Below are 18792 nucleotides of genomic sequence, written 5' to 3' on the forward strand. Positions count from 1 at the left end.
TTTAAAAATAATTTTTGAATTTCAATAAAAAATTGAAAAAAATTTGAAAAAGTTCAAATTTGAAAACATATAATTCCAAACAATTAAAAATAATAATTTTGTTTTTGTTATCAATAAAATAAGGGATAGAATGACCCTTTGATTATTTAGTTTGTTTGGATGATGAGAGGAAATAAAAGATGAAAAATGTTTTAAAAAAAATATTCATTAGGTATAATAGAAAATAATAGAGAATACAATCAATAAATTGCGTTTGGCATAGTCGCTAGAGGATCCAATGTAACATTGGCCAGACCCAGGTTCGAGTCTCACCTACTTCTTTTTAGAAATTATATTTTTATTAATTAATAATTATTTAAAATATAGAAAGCCACATAATATTTTCGACGGACACTTAGTCAGTATATAACGAACAGCTCATATTCCGTTACTTTTGACTAACAGAAAATTGGTCAATGTATGTAAAAGCCGAATTGTGTTAGTTGATGTATGAAATTTAAATATATTATGTGTTGATGTATGTTTTAGCACAGGATCCGAATGTATGTATTGATCGGGACCGCGACACTCTGTTGATGTATGAATTGGCTGAATTCTCCGTCTTATTATGTGATAGCAACACTTCTTGTTTTACATTTCCTAAAATATCCTCTCCGTGCGCATCTTGTAATCAAAGTAAAAAATACTTTTTTTTAAATGTTAAATTTATTATACCAAGTTTTAGTTTTTGACAAACGTTACAACAGATTAACTAGTAGCAGAACTACTGAAATTAAACTAAACATCAATGCCAATCACAACAACACTAGCTTAAACAGAGACGAGAAGCAAAGACGTTTGGAGACGGAGACCAGCGAAGTGAGCTCAAACCAGGGAAAATGGAGGGGACCGCAGGGAAAAGCCAGTTGCCACGAGTCCGAGAGAAAGGCGGCTCAAACCTTGAAGCAAGGTACCTACAGCTTCCGGCAAGCCAGCGAATCGTGAACCATTCCAAGAATCACAAGCACAGAATCACAAACCAACCTGACATTGACATACACCAGCGGCACGAGGCAATGAGACTATCCGACGATGCCGTCGTACGGTTTAAGACTCGAAGATTTCCGCCTTCAAGCCCCTCACTGGGACAATATACACCTGTTGAACCGAGAGCCCATATAGAGCAATCGGACTGAACATCACACCACCTCTGGAGCAGCCTCAACCGAATTAGAGAGAAGACCGTGAGCTTAACTGAAAACCAGCCTCCATCGGAACCTACTTCGAAGCCCTGACTTCAGCTAGTAGCACGCTGGAATTATCACAAGGAGAGAAGCTTGGCGAAGGTGAATGCCACAACGACGAGACCTCTAACTTTGAGGCGAGCAAACCACTAGTAACGAGACAATGGCCAAAGCAACACCACGTGCTGCCACCGGAGCAACCTCAAAGTAGGAGAGAGACTCGCCCACTCAAGGACTCCATGTGCTTCCCCCGAAGACCACCGGAGGAGACAAAGACAGAGAGAGTCATCGGAGTTGCAAGCAACCCAGATCTGAGACTAAGAGGCCTCCCCGACGAACCACGCACCGCCAAACCGAGAAGCTTGACGAAATCTAAAAAAAAATCTCCTAGACAAAGTCGCTGGAGAAAAACTAGAGGTAGCCACAACGAGGAGCAAAACTAAAGGTAGCCACAACGAGGAGCAAACGCCGTCCTCTAGCGTCACTACCCTCACTGGGAACAACACATATCTACTCCATAAACCCGGATTTGAACCAGGAGAGAATCTCAGAGCTTCACCTCCGCCGACACAGAGAAGACCACGAAGATGACGATGAGAAGCGGAGGAAACAGGGGGCTCCGGCGACCGCAAAAGGACACGGCAGCCACCGGAGCGGGGAGTGAACGCGGAGGAGGAAAGTTGGGTAGAGAGAGAAGAGAGGATGAGGTTTAGAGAGAGAGCGTTCGTCTTCCGTATCTCCTTTGGAAGTCGAACTTTAGTGGCCTAATCAACGGAAAAGAAAAAATACTTTCTTATTTAACCTACTTATCTTTTTTTTTTAACTCAAGCCTGGTAACATCTTTAGAGTTCTGTAGAGTTCAGTTCAGACTCTATTTGTTTACCAATGTTCCAGAGTTCAGATTTCAGTTCAGACTCTATCTGTTTATCAATGTAAGAGATAAAACATGATGTCACTTTGAAATAAATTTGTATCCACAAAAGTCATTGCTTTCCATCACTTTTTTAAGTGGGGACCACCATAGCAAAAGATTTTGCTTTCACACATGAAATACGACTTTATGTTGTTGTAATAGCCAAAAGGTTGATTTATGTTGCGGTAGTTACGTCAGTGGTAACAATTTACGCGCTTAACTATTTCACCAGCCACATGGAGTGATCAGGAGATCACAGTTAGTCTCAATGGGCTTAACTCTAAAGCTCAACATGGACCGAGACCCATACTATACCTTGAATTAATTGAGCCTTGACTCTATTATACATATTTGATGGGATTATTTTTGTAAACCAGATTGGGACATTTTTTTGTCAATACAAGCTGCTTCTGTACATCCCACTAGGATCAGCATGTCTAATCTTAAGATGTATTATTTTCCTGAGTTTTCAAATGGCAAAGGTTAAGAAATAAGACAACTAACTTGATCGGAAACTAAGTCAAGATATAGGAGATTTGTGGTGTTGTGCTGTGTTGTTAAGAAATATGGTCAAAAGAGGTAGATATTGTTTGTCTTGGTATAACAAATATGATAGACTTTATGTGTTTGGCAATTGGGAGAGAAAAAATGTGTGAAAGTATATGCTAATCTCTCCAAATGAAATTGTTTTTGTCTGTTGTTTAATTTTTTATGTAGCGTGTATAAGGCCATTAAAAAGTTTGTAACTCATAATTAAATACTAAAACTCTTTTGTTTCAGGGTAATTAGAGAGATGTAGAAATTTGTCATTTATCCACACAAGCAATCATAGTTAAATAATGTAATTGATATCTATTTTGGCAATAATTTTACCCAATGAAATTGGATCTTGATCAGCATCCCATAAAAATAGTAATTAATATATATATATATATATATATATATATATTAACTTTAAATATAATATCGTTTAATAATATGCAACATGAAATAGTATATAAAATAATGGTCAATGGCTCAAAATTAGTTCAAAAAAGTAATGGCCAATGCAATGCGTTGTAAGCATTTAATTTTATGATCCATAAGTTATTAATGTATAAAAGAATAAGGTCAAATCTCTCTTTTTCTCTTGCCAAAATCTTTATACATTTTACATATATGAATTCCTGATATAAAGGGGATTTTATTATGTACTAGCCAGGTCTGCGCTACGCGCAGAATTTGATGTTTCGATTTTTATAAAAAAATAATTTTAAGTAAATTTTATTTTATGTAAGTTGGGTGTGAGTATAATTATGTTTTCTACACCAAATTCCAATTCCAATTGTATAACTAAAGATGACCGAATTCTTAGTATTTTTGCTGATTTAATTCAGAGTGATAAGATTTTATAGTGTTTTAAGTATTATAACACTATAAAATACATAAATCAACCGAAACCGATCAATAGAGAATGAAAGTTTTCAAATAACATTGTATTTTTTTGCGAGGGTTTACAAATAGTGGAGAAAGAGGTTTTAATTTACATGAACTCTCTGTCGATTATAGTTGTTTCAGACAATATTAGCAATTTCTATTATTAACAATTGTTATTTTTTCAAAAGAAAATATATATATTATAATGGATTATTATGGTTAGTGAATGTATTGTTACATAATTAATTACGTTGAATAGTTGACTAAAGAAATAATTTTCTTCGTCTTTCTTTGTTTCTTTTGTTTGATGTTTTTGTTTATATTTGCTCATATATTATGTAATTAATCGTACTAATAAGTTATTAGTAAGGCAAAAAAGGAAAAAAGGAAAAAAAGGTAACAAACATATTATTTTAAATAAACAGACTGAGCATAACATTTATCCAAATTTAAACACATAATAAATCTTCGTTTTAATTTACAAAGATTAATTCATTCGTTTGTTGTTAATTAAAAGATACATGAGTTATTTCTTTCTTGGTTCTAACATAATTTTTATTTATTCAGAGTAAACATATGTTTGAACAAAGATAACATGGAAGGCCTTCAAATTCCATTTGCTAAGCAATACTCTCTCCAATTTTGAAAATGTAGTTAAGTCTACTGCAAGCCTCTGCTCCGTTCCATATTTCATATATTTTTCTAGAAGTGTTATGGAAGTTAGTAAATTGTGTAGCCTTTCTTCTCTTTAGTGTCCTTCTTTTTGCCTTTTCTTCTCTCTTATTCCTTTTCTCCCTTGCTTTTGTAGCTTTTGATATCTCCTACTCAATAGAAGAAATATTTATTTTGCAATACTCAAAATTGAAAAAGTGACTCAATAATCTAAACAAAAGCAGCGGTTTGTGCTCTCATTCATCAAGATTTATCTCTATCGGAGATTTACATGAATCTTAATTGATTGTTTGGCTGTTTTAACTCCTTTGTTTGTCGGTCTATGGAGATCTCCTCTACCCTTTGTTGAGGATGGCTATATCAACGGCAACTACTGGTGTTTTCATTTAGATTTCTGTTTTGCCTATGGTAAAGGCCTTTTCGCTAAATTTTTAGTATTGAACTCATATGTCCTCTTCTGAGTTTGGAGTGGTAGTCCTATTCTACCTTAGTAAAACCAATGTTAAAAAAATTTAATCAAAGACCATCTAATCTCGTAGCTACATTTTTTCATTCCTTATGGTCGACTACATTTTGTTACTTTACGTTATGAATTCAAAAGAATAATAGAAAATGTAAAAGTGAAAGAATAAGTTGGAAAAAGAATTGCGGTTAAGAAGTAGAAAGATTCTCTTCTCTATACTATAATTCGATAACGGTGAACCTTTCTCTTGCTATAAATTTTGTGTTTTTGATCTAAATCGGAGTTTCAGTCTTTCCAACTATGTTCGGACTTTGTTTGTTTCTTTGTAAGTTGTAGTTGTTTCTTTTCCTCTTTGTTTTTAAAACTTTTCTTCTTTTACTTGTGCTCAATTCTTTTTTCTTTCTAGCAGGAATAATATCACAAATTAAACTTTCCATTAGAACATAACACACAACTGGGACAAACTAATGGTAGTTATTTTTCTCTCATTTTTAACTCTTTCTATTTTTAATAGTCTTCGAAATCTAAATCAACTTGCGGTCAGAGAAAGTTCAGTTTGTCTGACATAGCTCGCAGATCCAGTAGGCTGATTGTATAAGTAAGCGTTGAAGCTGCATCATTTTCTTTCCTCACTTCTAGTTGTCACTGAGATGTCTCCGGTGGTGTTGGAAGAATGAAATCTGTCTTTTTTTTAACAACTATAAAAGAATGATTTTTGTCTCGGCTCCTTTTATGCTTCCTGTGAAATCAATGTACCAAATCACAAATGAAGAACCTGGGTTTTGAAGCATCAGTTTATTCCTATTTTTAGCTTTGATACAATAAATATAGATGAGGATAGCTTGCTGAAATACATACCTGTTGGGCTGGTGACTTCTTAGGAGTTTAGGCTCTTTGATTGTTGTACGTGATTTCCCCGTTCTTGGATCCAAGTTATCACTTTTATTCATACCAACTCTTCCCCTGCAAAACAAATATTTAAATCTATCAACACACGTGATCACATAGAAAAACATTGTCAGTTTATAATATACATACATGACTGTAGTATCATTCGATATTTGATTAAAGTTTAGGGTTATTTCTATACCTCTCACATGAGAGCAAAGGAGGCAGCTCCGCGTTTGTCTGGATTAGATGATAAATCCCCCGAAGATTAACCACTTTATTCAGAAACTCCTGAAATCTTAACTCAGACAACCTTCATACTGATGTTGTGGTCTAAACATCTTAGTTTGACAATGAAGCTGGTTCTTTTCCCATAATTCTTCATTTGGTGGTTGTTCAATCTAAAGAGAACAAACCCACACACAAAATTCATCAAAAACTACAATCTGGAATGAGTAAATTCGGCATATCATTTTTGGTCTCTTTCTCACCTAGGTTCTCCCTTTAAGAAGTAGTCTTCTGGTTAGAATCTTAGAGTAAACACATCCGAGCTCCAAAGATCAACTGAGACACTATAACACATAATTAATCACAATTTTTTTTGAATATATAAAATATTTCGTCTTAGTGTTTTGAACCTAAATAAAACAAAAGGAACTAAAGAGCACAACTAAAACAGAAATTAAAGAGCCGCAAACAGAAACATCAATACTGAAGACACTACCAAGCGACTGTGGTGATGATGTTAAAGTACCTGAAACCCAACAAATGTTTTAGATATCCACCTTCAAATCACCAAGAAGAACAGAGGAGTAAGCCTTTGTGATTGGGAATTTCCTTTGTTTTCTGGAGAACCAAACAATGTGAAGGGTAGAAGGCTAACCATTTTATAGATAAAGAAAACCGCCTTGGAGTTGGATGAGTATTATCATTGAATGAGACGTCGTGCTTGATTCGTGTCGGTGGAGTTAACATCTCTTAAAGCCGATGATTGAAAACAACTTGTAACGTATGGGGTTAAGGACCAAATATGAAACGACGGCTGCTTGGATACCAAGTTCTTGAGGACAATTCGTCTGACTCGATTTGCAGTTTGACCTAATTGGATATTGAAGTAAAGGATGAACCCCGAAGAAGACGACCTTTCACTTTTTCAGGTCACGACAAATAATGCGTCCCGTAGGCCACAAATGAATGACCCGTTGCAGCCCAAGGAAACACTCGTAAATGCCCATTAACAACATTCCCAATACGACAGTAATAAAACTCAAAGTGGGAAAGACACGTGTCGACTCATCCTCCTTCTATTTAATGACGTGGCAGAAGGAGGAAGGAGAGAATCTCTTATTTATAGTATCCCCTAGGCTATATTTGCGAAGTGATTTTGCCACATGTCATTTCTACAAATAATTCCACAAAACAAATATGATATGGCTACTGAAATTGATGACATGACTTCCGGAAAAATATTACATGGATAATTTCATTTAATGTTGATTTATATTTTTTGCAAACTTATTAGAATATGGTAATAATTCATATATTACATTTAATATTGATATTTATTTTTTGTAATTTTTTTCTTAAATATGGTAATAGCTCATACATCATCTATAAAATAAATGTATTCATATATAACATTTCAAATTTCGAAATATTATTATTTTATATACTTATACAATTTGTATTACTTATAAAGGTTTCAAAAATTTCTAAATTTTTTTAAAAATTTAAATATCTAATCTTAAGATCATTAGTCTTATATATCTACAAATTTTATAAATATTGTTTAGGTTAAATATTTGATAATTATACAATTTTATATTATTTTTATTAGTTTTATACAAATTGATTTAATATATATCAAATCTATATTAGATATTAGTAAGAAAATAGTAAAATCTATAATATTTAATAAAATTTATTTTTAAATATAAGTTAGATTTAAAAAAAAAATTACTGCACATAGTGCAGAAAAACATCTAGTAAGATTCAAATACTAAAAGAGTCAACAATCAACTTGTAGAAATAAGGGTTTTTTTTTTCCTTCTCCAAACACTATTGGGTTTCACCCATTTGGAAAACTCTTGAATCAACGGAAATCTTTTAAACAAGATCATGCTTTGGATGTGGAAATGGCACACGTACTTGAGCAGAAAGACAAGTCATATGAAATGATAACGAGACAAATTTAGGGGTAAAGATTTATTGTCTCTCTGTTAGTTTCACTTATGGATGTAATAACATTGTGTTATGTTTTGTTAAAAGGCCGAGTTTTTCCAGAGTATTGCTGTTATGAGGAAAGCTAAAGAAATTTCTGCGTCGAGAAACATCAGAGATCTTGAAGTGCACACTAGCTCTGCACATTAGCATGCTTGAGAGTCGACAAAAGAGCTTTGACGTACCAAAGAAACGAAGTTAACAATATATATATATCTTATATATTAAAACAGAAGTCACAACCTTGATTCATGATTTTTTTTAAAAATGGACCTAATAGATATAATCCTAAAAAGTCATGTTACATTTAATTTTGAATCTTATCATTTAAGTTTTGGGCCAACCAGAAATTTTTATTGGACTATCAATAATTAGATTTAAACAATAGATGATCCATTGGATTTATATATAGTATAAATTAAATATATATAATTTAATGTTGTAATACTATACCTCCATATGTTAAATATTTAAATATTTATTGATGTTAACTTTTAAAATTATAAAGATTATTTTTAATAACAAAATCATATTATCTAACAATGATTAATATTTACTACCTTAAACCAATGAAAACAAATTTTAAACTATATATTTTATTTTACAAATTAAACAAAAACCAAATGTTTAATTTTTTAAAAACTTTCTAAATTTGTGAAATGTTACAATATTTTTGAATATGACAATAAAAAAATATTTTACTAATCTTTATATATATAGTTACGATTTTAATAATGAAATAATAATCCAAAATATATATATAGAAGAAACTACAAATACATGTGAAAGTTTGAAACAATCTATTCAATGAAAAAAATATAACGTAAACTTATTATGTTTTAAAAATTGATAAACACATATATATTATAATATACACCAATTCAGAATTAAAAACAAAATCTAATCTATTAAAATAGAGTCATAAATTTATCTACCATAAAAGTTCTCATTTAAGTTTTGGACTGTTTCAAGTTTGTTAGTATGTTACTTAATTTATGGATCATTTCAAGTTAGTTACATTTATTTAATCTATTAATTTAACATTCTATTTTTTATCTACTATAAACGAATCATACTAGGTCCATTTCAATAATTATTAAAAGAATCATTTCTTTAACCAACCATTTCATTTACTAACATAACATAGTAAAAGAATTTATATCCATCTTAATAAATTAAACACGAACATCAAATGGTCCTCACGTCCATTGACTAATCTTTGCATGCGAACGACCTTTCTGTTCTAATAAACTGCAAACCAGAGCAACTACTTCTCTTTATATACACTAATCATCATTCATGGTTGATTTCATCAAACATTAACCACAGTAACTAAGAATATTTTCATTGATTTCATCAAACATAAGCCTAAGTTTAAAGGGATTATGTTTTTAGGTCTCACTTGAAACTTATAAATATTCTATCTCACATTGAATCATCATAATATTGAGATTGATCTCGGTCGATTTGGGGTTTAGTTATTTTCCCTCTGTCACGAGCTTATTCGAGCTTTTCGTTTTCTCAGTAATGTAGATGACGACATCTCTTCATTTTCAACTTCGGTTTACTTGGTTTATTTTTTCAATCCAACTATTACAAACCAAAACAAAATATTAATATATATTGGTAATCCACTTCAAACTAATATATTCAAATTATAGTTTATATACTCTTTCCGTTCCTTAAAGTTACATATTCTAGAGAAAAAAATTGTTTCAAAAAGATCCATTTTTAACCTTTTCAATGCATGTTTTATTAACTAATTGCAAACTTCAAAAACTTTAATTGTACTAATTGAGTTTTTATTGGCGTAAAGTTATTGAAAAAAAATAAACACAAAAAATTATGCAAATTTAGTGTATTTTATTAAAATGTGTGAAAAATATATAATATGGATCTTTAGGAACAGAGAGAGTATATCATAACAACCACGAGATGTGCTTTAAATTTCAAACATGCTTTGATACTATGTATTTAACATCCATTAATATTTTGGTAACATCCAATATTTTTTTTGAACTGTACATCCGATATTTTAATGGCTGAAAATTTGTTGTGAAAGCTATCGTTTCATTAAAATTAAGTAAAAATAAATTATTGGGATGAAAAATATTCTTTGGCATCATCGTAACTATTACGTGCAAAGATATTCTAAGCCTGGTAACGAAATATTCTTTAGCATCCTCAAGTCAACAAACAAAATCTTTTAGTTAATAGTATAGATATACATACAAATAAATTTGGATATCTAACATTAGATACATTCAAATATTTGGTGTAACAGAATGTGAAATTTAGTTTTTTTTTAACTTATTATGTGTCCATATTTTTAGATACGATTTATCTTTTATTGTTGTAATAATAAAAACAGAAATATGAAAATTCATATATTAAATAAAAATTATTCACAAAATTTAGTATTATAAAGTATTAATTAAGTCAAACATACACATTACAAGAATGCAAAATTTAAAAACGAAAAATTCCAATAAATCATTAATAATACATCTGAAACAAATGTTAAAACTAAACTTCTTAGTGTGATGTTACAATTTTAGTTTTTTTTTAAATATGCTAACATAGGTTTTGGCATGAAAACCGAGAATGACACAATTTTCTAGATCAAAACGAATTAACCATTGTAAATAATCGAACAATGACTATATTTCCAAATCAAAAAAACAAAAATCTAATGAACGTACATAATACCACACATTAAAAACATATGAATATTACAATTTCATCAGAATATTTTTCACCGAATATAAAAATATAAAAACTAATTTTATATAGAAAACACTGAAAATTTATCAGACGTACATAACTTCCTTTACATTTAAATTCAATTTAAAAATAAAAAATATATCCACGCAAGTGCGCGGGTTCAAACTCTAGTAATTATATAAAAATAAATGAAAACAAAAACCTGGACGGTTGCGCGGGTGGAGATCTAGTCTATACTATTAAAATAGAAGTCATGATTTATTTCATGTGTGATTTTTTTTATTTGGACCATTCCTAGAAAGTTTATTAAATTTTACATAACTTAATTATAATATCTTTTAATATCTTTATTTTTATTTGAAATATTAATAAATATATGAAAGAAATGTCTAACAAAATCTTTCAAATATCTTTTAGAATCTTTTTTAAAATATATTTTCGAAATTAGTTAATTAAAATTTTAATTATCACAAAGTATATTTAGAAACTAAATTTTAATTTAGTTTTGATTGAAAAAAAATTTAATAATTATACAAAATACTTTTAATAATATTTTAATTATAATAAAAAATTTAATTAAATTTAAGAAATATTTTAAAAGATGTTTTTTAAAATAAATATTCATTTATATTTCTAATTTAAAAGTAAATATATTTTATCTATTTACCACATAAATTATGACTTGTTTCATATGCGATTTTTTCAATTTAGACCACTTAAAAATCATACATTTAAATGATTTTACCATGTAATATAATTAATTTACACCTCTCTTCATAGATGAAACATTTGATCTTTATTCATTTCGTATATATAAAATTTCAATCTAGTATTATTAACGTTTGTGTATTCCTCTGAGTTAGAAACTAATTCGGTTTATTATTTAAACAACTATAATTAATTGGTTTATTTAATCACTATATAGCAAATTTTCTATTATGTAGGTTTAACTTAATTTGATTTCTACATATATTTCAAATTTAGAAATAAAAAGAAATTATGTCAATCAATATTGTTTAATAATAATGTTTTCAAAATAAATTTTGTTTACAAAAATACAAAATTTATAAATTTTTTAGTAATATTATTATACGCCACATAAATATTATTATAAAATTAGATAATATATAACACAAAATTATATTAATCCACCAATATATACTTTATTGCATAACTTAAAATATTTTAGTACTAAGAAAACCCGCACGGTCGTGCGGATCAAAATCTAGTTATAATATAAATAAAAAAACAAAATAAAAATCGAATTTAGAATAATAACCGCCGTACAATTTACAAAAGGTTCTACTCTAAGTTTCTAAAACGATAAGCTATAATTTTTCAAAGCTATATATATATACTAGGGCGGGATGAAAATTTAAAAACAATTTAAATAGTTAGAATGAATGTTTAATATAAATTTGTATCATATAAAAATATACATATTAGTTAAATATTGTACATGTTAATGTATTTGAATACTAAATAGACTATAAAGCTACCAATATTTGTTTTGATTACTGTTAAACGAACTATGTAAATTAAATTGGTTGGTAAGCTGTTAGTACAAAACTATATGTCATTTCTTGGGATTTTTGATCTTATGACATCTTTCTTTTGAGGTTGAGACGTTCATCGGGTTTAGTTGTACGTGGTTGTTGTTTTGATTAAGTTACTTAAAGTAGTTTTTTTTTCATGGTTATATACATGCAGATTTCCTTTTTTTTTATTTGGCCAAATATTAGAAATTATAAATATACCCTACCACTAAAAATATTTCTATGTATATATAATTTAAAAAAAATATTATTCAATGTTTTTTTGGCATTGGTGGTATTTGAAGTGGTTGAGAACCTGAATAGATATTTACTTTCATAAAGTTTTTGGTGTATGTTTAAAAATAAAAATTTGTAAAGGCTTTTAAATCATATGAATATAATATTCAACATACTACTGTTGACTGTTTATATACTTAAAATTCTGACGTAGGTAATTGCAAATTTGCTGAACTCATAGATTCGTTGCTACTTTATAAATTATCACTGGATGAAGTACATAGGGTAAAGATTGCTTTGATGATAATATAATGTCCATATCGTAATGTGTGTTTTTTTTATCTACTATGTATTAAGAAATAATTTACACATTCATCAATAATATTAAAGAGTAAAAAGTTCTGTCAATTGTTCATAGTATAAGCCCAAAGATAAACTCAAGCCCAACCAAAAAAATAAAACCCAGTACCGATAACCTCAAGTGATGCGCCGCGTTTCACAGAAGACGGACACGTGTCAGCCTGTTAGAAAGTGACTTTCCACGTGGATAGCTTAGGAGAGAGACAAACATATTTTTATATATATATATAGATATATTATTATTATTATTTTTAATAGTACAGCACTTTTCAAAATTAACCTTGTTTATTGCCACTTATCCAACTCCAAGTGGGATTATGCACTGTTCTTCTTCTTTGCTGTTGTCACAAATAGACCTGGTTTAAGTTAAACGGATACATACAATACAAATTGGGTGTGCAGGCCCCTGAATCCATCAAACAGTAAAGACATACAGACGGCCTGAACTCCTGACAAGCTATGGCAAAAAAAGGCAATTATCTTATCAATTAATTCCAAATTCCACAATTATCAGATCCATCCCATGCCGTTTTATAGGCTAATGTTTATTTTTTGACAAATTTATAATGTCAAGAGGGGTCAGAAGGATTCGAACCCTGGAAATTTGGAGGTTCATTGTGTGAAAAACCAACCATTTATAGGCTAATGTTGCCTTTGAAATGATGGTCTTGATTTATTCGGAACATCCATGGTCTGATAAAGCAAGAACTAAGGCCCTCTCCGTAACTTTATTCTATTATACTTTTGACGTGCAGATGAGAATAAGAGTCTAGAAATATTTATTTCAAAATTCAATTTCGAAACGTTAGACACAAGAAAAGGTGCAAACGTAAGACACAAGTTTGAGGTTCCATGTTTTGGTAATTAGACTAGAAATTTAGTAGTATAATTTAAAATATATAGCATATACACTAAACACCAAAATCTGGTATCAGGCTTACAAATTAAGGTTTTGATAGAATGTCAAAGAAGAGACAATAACATTATTAGTTAGTATGGTCAGTGAGTAACCGAGTATGATAAATTCAGACCTAGCTAACTAAGATCGGGTTTGTTATTTAGCTTAGAACTAAAAGGTAATCTTTTAAAACTGCAACTTAGTTTGCAATATTGACCAACATATATATGCCAAGGACATAAGAATTGTGGACGCCAATATAACTCAGCTTGCGACTGTGATTTTTAAAAGTAAGTATGATAAGAAGACGATAGTTTTTATTTTATTAAGGCGCATTTTAATACAAGAGAAACCACCTACTTCTCAAAATAACAACAACAATATTCCGGTGGTTGAGGCTTCGCAGCCTCCTTAGGAAGACAATCACCGGTTGCGTACCCCATTTGTATGCAGTGGGTGGAGCATTGTTTTGTTGTATATGTCATCGTACATGTAATCTCAAGGCATTTCTTGCCGACCGAGCGTTCTTTCGGTTTTATCTCTACAAAAATACACAAACTCCACTTATATAATTATATATCTTTACATACAATATGCAAAAAACTATTTTCAGAAACCCATATTCTTTTATCACTTCTCAGAATTCTTCATGTTATCGATTTCTTCAAAAATATATGATAAAACTAATCAATTGAAATACCTAGTGACATACCTGCAGATACCATATCATTTTGTGTAAACAACGAGACAGCCAATAAAACTACAAGAAAGAAAGTCACAGTTTTTTTTGTGAAACCCATTATTCTTCTTCTTGTTTTCGCAAATTTCCAGACCTTGAAAACTCTATTTAAAGAACTCTTGGTCTTGAAAGCGTATATAAATTCTCTAATTAAATCGTGTAGAATATATGACTTTCAAAACAATATATACATTCATTGAGATCTTCTTTTAATTTCTTACCATTAATGATTTGCATATCTTTGAAGTATATATATTCAAATCTTTATATATTAAAACAGAAGTCATGACTTTGTTGATGTGTGATTTTTTTTGTTTGCACTCTTCTCTAGAAAGTTTATCAAGTTTTACATAACTTAATCATCGTATTCATGCATATATTAAATTTTCCAGTAACTAGATGCAAACACAATAAGATAAATATATAATAATAAGCAATGATCTTAAACAATTGATTATTTATAACATATAAACTATAAAATTATTGTATTTGAAATAGTTATATAAATATTTATATATACGATTAACGTTAAAAATGTATACCACCAATGATCTAAAATAAATATAAATATCTAAATTGAAAAAATATCAAGATCTAGTAAGAATTACGACACTTATATATTTTCCATTTAGTATGATATTATTCTATAATGGAATACCAAATATGTAGTCAAATTAATTGTGTTCACATCTTATAGTCAAACTAAGTTTCAATGGATATATATCATACCTTTTTCGTTTTTAAAATATCAATGCTTTAAAAAAATTATATCAAACTATGTTTTGAAGTTCTATATATACAATAATAGTGATGAATTATTAATTTAAGTAAAAAAACAAACATATTGATTTATTATTGATTTCAAGTTATTTAATATTATTAATTACAAATAGTAGATTTGTTATCAAATTTCAATATATTTGCTTATGTGTATAGAAAAGACACAAAATATTTATTAATTTTTAAAAAGAAACTTTTCTGTGGTTGATTGTTTAGATCTTTCTTTATTTTTGAAAATTTCACAAACCATAATTTACTAACTATTTGAAATATTTAATTTATAATTCATAAAAAAATTTCGCAATATTTAAAAGACAGTGACGTAAGAGCATAAATTTGATACGTGAATCAAAATAAATTGAATATTTAATATAATATAATATAATATTTATTAATGTAATGGAAAATAACAAAGCTTTTTGTAGTGAAGAAATCTTCCACTTCATAACTCTGAACTCAGTTTTGTATTCCATTGCTTTCATAGAACTGATTTTTTGACTTTCATTTAAAGTTATTTATTTTCCATTATTATAACATGTGGAGGCTGAAACGTTTTTTTTTGTGGGTGAAAAGGACTGGAAAGTTTGAACAAAAAAGGACTCGAAAGCATATGATCTATTAGGGGTGGGGAAAAAATTGAGCATAATCAAATCAAACCTAAACCGACTCAAACCAAATCAATATATCATTCAGTTTTTATAAATCCAAACGGTTCGGTTTGGTTCAGTTTAAACCAAACCGAATAAAAATACCAATGTGTTTATTTAATTAAATATATTTATAATATTAATATTTAAGATAATTAACCATCTAACCTAAACAAACTAAACATATTTTTTACATTTACATTTAACAATCAATTTTAAGAACTAAACCAAACATAAACTAAACCAAATTAATTTCAGTTAAAGTTTCCTTAGAACCTAACAAACCATGGATTTAAACTGAAATGCCCACCTCTATGATCTATTACATTTATGATATTATAGGAAGTAATTGATTATTGGCTAACGTGAAACATTTATTAACTAACACATAATGTCATCTTATGTGTATTAAAAGATATATGTTCACACTGTGCATTGAAGTAGTACATATTTGTATACTAAACAAAAAAAATCATCTTAATCACAACACACATGTTTTTTCATACATTTCATTGAATAGTTACTTTTTTTTTATGAAAGCTAAACTGTTTTGGGAGTCTTACTTATCCCAATGTAATGATTAGTTCAATACAAACATATATAAATAAATTGTATGGAAGAAAATACATAATATGATTAACCCGGAGTTATTAGAGTAGGGAGCATGATTAACCCGGAGTTCTTAGGATGAAGTTCTTAGCGAAAATTAAGAAACTGTTTCTTAACTTTTAACTAAAAAAACTAAGAACTGGTTCTTAAATAAGGACTTTAAGAACCCGTCCTTATTTAAGAACCGGTTCTTAGTTTTTTTAGTTAAAAGTTAAGAAATAGTTTCTAAGAACTCCACTCTAAGAAACCCGGGTTAATCATGGCCTTAGCGGAAGTTAAGAAACTGTTTCTTAACTTTTAACTAAAAAAAGCTAAGAACCGGTTCTTAAATAAGGACCGGTTCTTAAAGTCCTTATTTAAGAACCAGTTTTTAGTTTTTTTGGTTAAAAGTTAAGAAACAGTTTCTTAACTTCCGCTAAAAACCCCTGCCTAACAACCTCGGGTAAATCATGCTCTAAACATTCAAAATATAAGATACTTTTGCTAGTGGCATTTTAAGAGTTTCAAATAATAATAATAGAGTGTGGCTTTTAAGTGTAAACAGACCTCTTATAATGACATACTAACTTATGAGTATATTTAGAAACTTGAATCACGAGTTTGTATGGAAGTGTAAGTAGTGTGTGGTGGAGGGTATAGGTATTGCTATTTTGCTAACACAACCAAAACAAAAGGTTTGAACATTATTTATAACTTTATGCTTCTATAATTCTGGTGATATTAGTGAAGATACATTATTATGTAACAGTATAGTAATCATATCCGAGAGAGAGTGAGAAAGAGAGAGAGCGAGAGATAGAGAAGAAAAACCATGTCCAGATTCACTGCAATTTTCATACTTCTCACGTTACTTGCTGTGCAAGGCTTTAATCCAAGCTTGTGTGACGATGAAGACAACGAGATTGGAAGCTGCATTTTGACACATAATGTAACTGTTTCTGGAGATGGAAGTGGAGACTTCAAGACAATCTCAGAAGCTGTGGCGTCAGTGCCAAACAACAACAAAATCCGATTCAACATCTTCGTTAAAGAAGGTGTTTATTACGAGAATGTCTTAGTTCCAAAGAAAAAGGACAATGTGTTGATCTATGGAGAGGGTATGGCAAAGACAGTGATCTCCAGCAATCTAAGCAGGTTGGAGTTTCCAAAATCCACTACTGCTTCCACAGCAACATTCTGTAAGCACTTCTGTTCCTGTTTTAAACTTTCAATCACTACTCTAATGTTTGTGCTTTGTGTTTTGTTTTGAAGCTGTTTTTGCTGACAACTTTATAGCTCGAGACATCAAATTTGTTAATACTGCTGGACCAGAGAAGTTCCAGGCTGTTGCATTCCACTCGAAATCCAACCACTCTGCCATGTTTAGATGTGCATTTTTTGGCTACCAAGATACTCTCTATGCCCACGTAGGGGAGCAGCTTTATAGAGAATGTGAAATTGTTGGTACAGTGGATTTTATCTTCGGGAACGCCGCAGCCGTGTTCGATATGTGCTCCATCCGTGCAAGAAAACCTCTTATGCAACAAGTTGTGACGGTTACAGCTCAGGGGGCGGATAACCAGGAGAAATCTGGTTTCTCCATCATAAGGAGCAAGATCTTGAGGTTCGAAGACGAAGAGTTCACGGCTGTTGCGTATTTAGGTCGGCCTTGGAACAGCCACGCCACAGTGGTGATTATGGAAACAGAACTTGGGAGCTTGATTGATCCCAAAGGGTGGGTTGCATGGAACAGCTCGGCAGATCCTCCACCTCCAACGGTGAACCTTGGTGAATTTCGAAACTATGGCCCCGGTTCAGACGTGAGAAACCGGGTCACCTGGGTTGGGTATAACCCGGTGATGGCGGAGGAGGATGCACAAAGGTTTACCATTGATGGATTCATTAACAAACTGGGATGGCTAAATGTGTCTTGTGTTCCTTATAATGGGTCTCTGTAACGAGTTTGATTCAAATGTAATCCCCGTTAAAGAGTGGGGTTTGAACTATATGGTTATGCTTGGTATTATGTCTGCGAATGTTGTTGAGTTTAGAATATTTCTCAATAATATACAAGTTATGGATCACATATTAGTCAAATCAATGTAGAGTCTGTTCTGTTTTGTTCTGTTCTGAAGGAGTATGTAATCCTTGTTATCGGCAAGAGAAACTTGGTTGTTTCAAACAAGTTTTGATGATGATCAGTAGCTGTGCAACTAGGCTAGAATAATCCAGATTAACAGAAAAGAAGAAGCTGATGATTAAGCTGTCAAGAAGTTAGTTCTAATTTTGCTTCATCCTGATAAGAACAAGTTTATTTGCGCTTAAGCTGAAGCATGGTGTATGTTATCTGACAAGGTCTCTAGCGTCTCGCAGCCAATATATAAACGCAAGAAATTGTTTTAGGACACTCTTGTTCTGAGGGCATGTTTGATTTCTTCGATGACCCCGAGTTCTGTTCCGGTAAGGGTTTTATAGTTTCTCAGCTGATT

At 30.4% G+C, this 18792-nt stretch overlaps 1 protein-coding gene and 1 long non-coding RNA gene across 2 annotated transcripts; one reads left to right on the top strand and one right to left on the bottom strand.

The window, feature by feature from the left end:
* Positions 1-5405: 5405 nt before the first annotated feature.
* Positions 5406-6432, bottom strand: LOC106302941. The gene is made up of 5 exons (XR_001262463.1): positions 6330-6432; positions 6067-6147; positions 5778-5976; positions 5546-5650; positions 5406-5422 (listed from the first exon to the last, which is right to left on the bottom strand). It is a non-coding gene; the product is annotated as an uncharacterized LOC106302941 (long non-coding RNA).
* Positions 6433-17135: 10703 nt separating this feature from the next.
* On the top strand, positions 17136-18261 carry LOC106339253 (pectinesterase 1-like). The gene is made up of 2 exons (XM_013778039.1): positions 17136-17502; positions 17576-18261. Exons 1-2 carry the CDS (start codon positions 17136-17138, stop codon positions 18259-18261), a joined length of 1053 nt encoding a protein of 350 aa, XP_013633493.1.
* Positions 18262-18792: the final 531 nt, after the last annotated feature.

The sequence above is a fragment of the Brassica oleracea genome, chromosome C1 (assembly GCF_000695525.1).
Source record: "Brassica oleracea var. oleracea cultivar TO1000 chromosome C1, BOL, whole genome shotgun sequence".
In the NCBI taxonomy this organism is placed as follows: domain Eukaryota; kingdom Viridiplantae; phylum Streptophyta; class Magnoliopsida; order Brassicales; family Brassicaceae; genus Brassica; species Brassica oleracea.

Excerpts from the sequence above, each read along its gene's own strand:
- LOC106339253 (XM_013778039.1), top strand. The coding sequence starts at position 17,136 with ATGTCCAGATTCACTGCAATTTTCATACTTCTCACGTTACTTGCTGTG. Across the intron at positions 17,503-17,575 it reads TGCTTCCACAGCAACATTCT|CTGTTTTTGCTGACAACTTT; the intron begins GTAAGCACTTCT and ends TTTGTTTTGAAG.